This window comes from Molothrus ater, chromosome 5, assembly GCF_012460135.2.
Source record: "Molothrus ater isolate BHLD 08-10-18 breed brown headed cowbird chromosome 5, BPBGC_Mater_1.1, whole genome shotgun sequence".
NCBI lineage: Eukaryota > Metazoa > Chordata > Aves > Passeriformes > Icteridae > Molothrus > Molothrus ater.
In genome coordinates this window covers 43,602,239-43,609,470 of record NC_050482.2, presented here as the reverse complement: position 1 = coordinate 43,609,470, position 7,232 = coordinate 43,602,239, and the positions used below count along the sequence as shown (strand labels likewise).

Here is a 7,232-nt window from a genome sequence, read left to right as displayed (position 1 = left end):
CAGAATGGATTGTTGTTGTATTTTATGTATTGCAACCAGCACTCTTCAGCTTACAGGTGAGAAAAAGCTTATGCCAATCTAAGGCATACATAATCCTTTTTGGAAACAAATACCAATTATTTCTCAACTGTTATTTCTCTATTAGATCAATGCCAAACAATGCAAAAAATTATCTAGACTTGACAGTAAAACAGGAAGAGACCTAACACTTTTCTACACTGAAAGGCTTTAATAAGATACCACATAAAAAGCCTGTAGCTCTCTCAAACAGGAAAAAATATCCATGCTGAATATGTATTGTATTTATTTTCATAAGCAAATGTATACTAATTCAGAACCTAAGACTAGAACAATTTTTTTAAAAATCAAGCAACTCTAATTCTTCTCCTTTGAACTCTTGAATCTTTCCACCTACCATAAAGAACACTCAGTAGCTTCAGAAAAGCTGTGAAAAGAGCATGTTGCAATAGTTGCAGGGTGTGTATGTGTGTGTGTGGCACAGATAAAAGTGTATTTCTATTGCTTATTTCCATTATGACAGAACTCAACCAAGTTCCAGGCTCTCTCCAAACCAGTGTCAAGAAACAGATTCTGCCAAAACAACATGAAAGAAATGTTGTAAAGGTTGCATTGTATTCCTTAAAAGTTAGGAAATATCAGAAGCTGGGATACCAGTAGAACCTTGATTCAACCCTTCTGTGCATATCCATTATGACCCAGTCTTTAATTACATGATCACATACCCTTTTCCTTTATTTTTCCTCCCTAGGGCCTCTGCCTCATTTCAAGCATCAGATGGGCTGAATAAAGCAGTTCTTAAATGTTTACATTTATCTTATTCAGCACCCTGCCATTAATGTATCAGTGAGCATCTTGCACTATTGAGCAGGGAAACTGCCTCCTCTGGGGCTGGAGCTGGAGACAGGAGTAGACAGCTGGGAGCTGGCCAGAGAAAAAAGAACCGCTTAGTATATCCCAAAATGTGGAAGCACTGAAAAAGTTCAGAGTGGCATGACAGATCAGTGAAATGTGCTGGCAGCTGGCAGGAAGCTAAGCTACAAAGCAGCAACAGGCTATGGTGCACTAGCTTGCTTGATGCACTCCATTACAGTCCAGCCAAGAAAAGATGACTTTGCTTGATGCCACAAGCTACATGCCAAAGTCTTCCCCATCAATTAAGAGCCTGCAGGCTGTAAAGATGAGGATCTTTGGGAGAATTTCACAGGCCAGAAATGGCAGCAGCTCCTTTCCTGTCCTGCCTAGCACTGAGATGGAAATGGACTTGCCTGGACTGGGAAAACAGCATCAGCAGCTCCAGTCACCTTGTTCACACCCATGGACAGGGATGAGATCCTCCTGGCAGGAATCTCAAGCCTTGGCCTTGAAGTTACACTTGAGCAGCTTGCTGGCTGCAAGCACTGAACACCAAGGCAGTTCATTCCTTACCAGTGGACTGGATCTGTATGCACAGCATTTTACCCTTTCCACAGAGAAAACTTTTATACACGCTGCTACTATTTGGAATCAATAGGAACTATGAAAACTGATTGCTGAAGAGTCCTGAATGTATTGACTTTGCAAGAGATTGGAGAGGAACTCCTTGATGGTACATAAAGCTTTTTTTTTTCTTTTCTTTTTTTTTAAGATAGAAAAAAAATTAAAAAGGATATTTTAAATTTCTCCCCCTCTCAGTAGTGTGACATGAAGTACATGTTGCCACCTTATGTTCTTAGAAGCATAACTCAAGGGGGATGATTGAAATCGCCAACAGCCTTGCTGTCCGTGGCAGTTATGGTGGGAACAGCTTTTTAAACCTCATGTTGTGGGGTGCTACTATATATGACCACTTACCTACTTGAGAGTTTCTAAAACTCCTTCTGAGCATTTGATTCTGGATGGAATTAAGTAGAAGAGATGAGAAAGTGGCCCAAATACAAAAAGCTCAGGTCCAGGCAAAGGTGGCAAATATTGTATTATTTTTTTGCTGTTTTTGAAGTATTTTGTGGTATTTTGAAGTAATTATTTTAGCGTAATTGTGATGCTCAAACATCGCTTTTGCCCAAGGTAAGTGGCAGTTTCCAGTAGGATGGTGGGCCTTGCTGTGAAGGGGGAGAGAAGCATCTGCAGTTGAAGGTTTGAAAGAGCACAGCGCTTTCCAACCTATGAACTGAGCAGAAATGGCAGCTCTGGATATACCTCACATGAACCACAGAAGCACTGAGAAGAAAGGATGGCTGGCACCTGAGGAGCACAGGCCAGGATGGCAGCTCTTCCCTTCTCACAGAATGGAGGGTCAGCTCATGATTATTAATGTAAATACTCAGAAGCTAGTAGGGGGAAAATGGATGGGACTATGCTCTAAAACCCACACCAACATTTTTAGTATGCAGTAAAGCTGTGAGTTTGAGCTTTCCCGATTATCCTTTTAAGGTGTTTCACACATATCCCTTGTGTATAGAGTCAATGAGAGTCCCCTAAGGCTGGGCACTAACCTAGGATAGATCCCGTGTGCAGAGAAAAGACCAAAAAGCACTATAAAGTTACACTTCTCACATCAGATAAGCAAAAAAACACCGTTTACTTTCATCTTTTATTCAAGTTATTTCACACACGTATTTTCTATAGATTTCATTAGTGAATTATTTTCACTGAAAAAGAAATCGTATGCTGTGCATGCCTTTGTTGGGCTAATTTCTGATCGCTGACTGTAAGAACTGTACATGCAAATATCAGGCATCAGGCTGTATCTCACTTGAAGCTTTGCAAGGGAGCAGGGCACAAACCCTTGGGAAAGAATAAGGTTTCCTATCAAAGAAGCTGGACTTTTGTGTTTTTTAACAAAACCAAAACAAACTAACCAAACAGAAATCTTCTGCCGTTTTTTTTTCTCTCCCCTTTTTTTTAGCAAAAAGGGAGACAGAACACTGGAAGGCCTGAGACAGACGCACTTCTTGGCAGTCACCGGCTGATACATCACTCACCGCAAAGGTTTTGTGACAGTATACCTAGGTCAGTGCGATGGGGAAGGCGCGGAGAGCACGGGGAGCGTGCACGGCCAGACGCTGTTCGGGGATGTCCGCAGAGAGCCAGAGCCGAGGCCTGGCTGCCGGCCTGTGCGAGGCTTCGCTGTGCTCCGGCACACGGGCCGGCCTGCGCGGAGGCCCCCGGCCGGAGACCGCGGTGGGAACGCGGTCGGAAGGGCACGGCTCACAGACGTGAGGGAGCGCCGCTCTCGGCTCTCGGGCCGCCGGGTACTGCCTGGCGCCACCGGCGCAGCCCTGCGCTCCGGGAAAAGACGAGGACGCACAGACACGTCGCCTCCTCCGCCGCCTGCACGCACAAGCGATCACCTGCCGCTGTGGGAGCGCCCCCGCCGCTGCCGTGCTGCGGCCGCCCTTGCGCGGGGAGGCGCCGGCTCAGGCCGGCCCGCCGCCCCCGCCGCTGACGTGGCTCCGCGCCCCCCGGAGACAGCGCGCGGCCGCGCTCGCGCGGGTTCCCGCCGCGCGCCGCGCCCTGCCCGTGCTGACGCGCGGGAGGACGCCCCGCACTGGCGCGCGGCCCGCACCCGGCGCGCGCGGCCCGCACCCGGCGCGCGCGGCCCGCACCCGGCGCGCGCGGCCCGCACCCGGCGCGCGCGCGCGCGCGGCGGCCCCCCCGCAGCGAGGGCGCGCGCCCCAGCACGCAGAGGCCCTCGCGCCGACCCCCGCGCGCGCCCCCGGCTCTATTTGTTTACAGCCGATTACGTCACCCACCCCGGCAAGCCCCGCCCGGCCACTGCCGTCACGATGGTGCGATCGCCGGATTGGCAGCGGCGCGCCCCCGGCGCCGTGACGCCACTTCCGGTCGGTAGGGGCTATAAGAAGCGGCGGACGGCCGACAGCCTCCCTTCACCCCTCGCCGCAGGAAATGCGGGGAGAGCTGCTGCGGCCACCGCTGCTGCCGCCGCCCCCCTGCCGTAGGAAGAGGAGGCGGAGGCTGCCGCCCCCGGGATGTGATCTGGGCTCTGCTGCTTGCTCCGCGCCCAGTTAGAGCCGCGCCGCCCCCGTCCCGTCCCGCACCGCTCGCCCCGCGCCCCGTCTCGCCCCAGCGCCGGCCGCCCCGGAGACCTGGCTGCCGCCCGCCGCCGCCTCCATGCATCCCGCCCTGTACACCCGGGCCAGCATGATACGTGAGATCGCCGCGGCCGTGGGCTTCATCTCCAAGTTCCTGCGGACCAAGGGGCTGATGAACGAGCGGCAGCTGCAGACCTTCAGCCAGTGCCTGCAGGAGCTGCTGGCAGGTGAGGGCGGCGAGGGCGCGGCGGGAGCCGCTCTCCCCCGTCCGCCGCGGGCCGCCCGCCCGGGCAGGACTGCCGGCGGTGCAGGCGGCACTGCGCTCCGCGGGCACCCGGAGAGGGGGAAAGGGAAGGTCGGTCCCTCCGAGGGACTGGAGCCCCCGGCGGGGCGACTGAGGCTCCGCGGCCGTGGCTCGCCCCTTGCGGGCACCCTTCGTGCCGAGCCGGCCCCGGCGGTGCGGGAGGCAGGAGCGGGGTATAAACAAAAGGGGCTCGGGCGTCGCGCAGGCAGCTCCCCCCTCCCGTCCGTGCCTCCGTAGACAAAGCTTTCGAACAGCCCGGACTTGAGCTCCGCGCCGAGGGCTCAAACCGCCCTGCTTCCAGAAAGAAAAACGCTCCGAAACTGGGTTTTTTTGTCAAGTAAAATTCATCGGTAACGATGGGTGTCTGTTCCCCTTTCTTCTGGAAGCGTCTCTTAGCTGCCCACAGCCCCGGTTAGGAGCGAATACCGAGGGTTCTTTCGCTTCCCAGTGGGTTTCGTAATCCCAAGCCCCAGTGGGCTCGGTAGTGGCTACGAGTACCCTCGGATCGATAGGGTTTTGGGTGGGATATAACTCCTGAGGTAAGTGAAGTCCTTGGTTTCTCGCCATGGAAAATAGGCTGGGAAGAGCAGTGGTGAAATACAGCTTGAGTCAGTCGGTAAATGCTGCCCAGCTTCCTCCCTAGTTATTTTTGGGTGTTCTTAGACTGTGACGAGCTAAGCATGGGTGTGATCGCAACAGATCTTGGAAAGGGTCTTTTTTTCCTATCTGGTTTATGGTGTTTTAAGGTCTTGAGTTTTTCTGTTATGTATGTAATAATTTCTGTATTTTTGTGTTTGTTTTTCTGAATGCCAGGAAGTTGCTTTTCACTCCTTTCTGGCGGTGGATGTTGTTCTCTATACAGTAGCACGAAATAGTAACTTTGTACGAGTGCTTCCCAAGGGACATTGCACTTCCGTAAATCATCATCAGAAATAAAACCTATAATGATTTTTCAAGTCATTTTATGCTAAAATAATAAGATTATTAAGATCTTGAGGTACGAAATTTGCAAGAGACCAACAATTGCTGCGTGTATCTTTCAGCGTGGAATTAAGGAGGATAACGTTTGTTTTTTGTTTTATAGAACATTACAAACACCACTGGTTCCCAGAAAAGCCATGCAAGGGATCAGGTTACCGATGTATCCGGATCAACCATAAAATGGATCCTCTCATTGGACAGGCAGCACAGCGGATTGGATTGAGCAGTCAGGAACTGTTTCAGCTTCTTCCGAGCGAACTCACTCTCTGGGTTGACCCGTACGAAGTGTCCTATCGCATTGGAGAGGATGGCTCCATCTGTGTGCTGTACGAAGCTGCACCAGCAGGAGGTAGCCAAAGTAACACCAACATGCAAATGGTAGACAGCAGAATAAGCTGTAAGGAGGAACTTCTCTTGGGCAGAACTAGCCCTTCCAAAAGCTACAATATGATGACTGTATCAGGTTAAGATATAGTCTGTGGATGGATCACCTTAAAATGGATGGATAAATTTGGTTTTTACTTTGGGTGGGCACCTCTGGGGATGGATTATGGAATTTAAACCATGTCACAGCTGTGAAGATCTGGCACACGTTAGAGTGGTATTCTTAAAGTGACAGTGCCATAGTTTGGACAGTACCTTTCAGTGATTTAATAGCCTGTGAGTCAAAATGATTGCAGCTTGCTAGGGAGTAAGAAGATCTAGGAAGTGTCAGTTTCTCCAAGACACCTGACTTAATTTCTACACCAATTTTCAACCCCAATCTGTATTTATAAAGTGATTCTCTGCAGTAGGTCTTGCAGAGTAAATTTGCACTATTACATTTATTAATTGTTAGCATTTTTGGCAGCTCAGTAACAAGACTTATGAACACCATAGTACTGGAAATTTTAATTTTCAGACTTTTACCTAGCACTTACAAATATGTATAAATGTACATAAGATAAAAATAGTAAGAATAACCTGGGGAAATGGTCAGATCTTTACATTGGCCTCAAAAGTAGCAAGTGATCAGAATCTGCCATGGCAACAGGCTTTAAAAAGACCATATAAAGACACTGTCTGAACTGTGGTGTTAGCACCAGCCAGCTATCTGTACATTTGCTAGCTTGTAGTTTTCTAAGACTGAGTAAACTTCTTATTTTTAGAAAGTGGAGGTCTGGTTTGTAATTTCCTTGTTCTTAATTGGGTAAAAGTCTTTTCCACAAACCACCATCTATTTTGTGAACTTTGTTAGTCATCTTTTATTTGGTAAATTATGAACTGGTGTAAATTTGTACAGTTCATGTATATTGATTGTGGCAAAGTTGTACAGATTTCTATATTTTGGATGAGAAATTTTTCTTCTCTCTATAATAAATTGTTTCCTATCTTGGCATTTTAATTAATCTCTTGTCGTGATTACATAGGATCAGTTAAATTATTTTTGTCTCACAGTAGAAATAAAATAGGTACTATAAAGGCCTAAGAACATCAGTGGCACCCTGATGCTAGGGAACACTTGGTACAGACCTGGATTGATGAAGACCTCACATATAAATGCTTGGGAAGTTTAGGGGAACACGATGTGTATGTCACTTTAAACCTTGTAAAAACAGTCAATGTGGAAATAACTCCAGGGCCAGTAATTCCAGGATATGAGGAAAAGGTACAGAAATAACAACCACCAAAGATGACTTGAATAAATCCAGAGGATTAAAGTTTACTTGGCTTCCTGATGAAGGATAATAGCAAACCTAAATGTCCATTGTGACCTACTTGCTCACGAGTTCACAGTTCTTACCTGATGGATTCCCTGCACAATAAGAGTTGGGACAAGTGTCCCTTAGCCTTAAGAGCAGATTGCTGCCTTTTGCTTTCTTCAGATGCAAGACTTTCACTTTAGAAATCATTAA

The 7,232-nt window shown here is 48.6% G+C and overlaps 1 protein-coding gene across 1 annotated transcript; it reads left to right on the top strand.

The window, feature by feature from the left end:
* Positions 1–3,883: 3,883 nt before the first annotated feature.
* On the top strand, positions 3,884–6,721 carry BTG1 (BTG anti-proliferation factor 1). The gene is made up of 2 exons (XM_036400665.2): positions 3,884–4,279; positions 5,441–6,721. Exons 1-2 carry the CDS (start codon positions 4,132–4,134, stop codon positions 5,803–5,805), a joined length of 513 nt encoding a protein of 170 aa, XP_036256558.1. The 5' UTR covers positions 3,884–4,131; the 3' UTR covers positions 5,806–6,721.
* Positions 6,722–7,232: the final 511 nt, after the last annotated feature.

Bases quoted from the DNA above. Each gene is read 5' to 3' on its own strand.
- BTG1 (XM_036400665.2), top strand. From the start codon at position 4,132: ATGCATCCCGCCCTGTACACCCGGGCCAGCATGATACGTGAGATCGCC. The intron at 4,280-5,440 runs GTGAGGGCGGCG...TTTGTTTTATAG, and splicing joins CCTGCAGGAGCTGCTGGCAG to AACATTACAAACACCACTGG.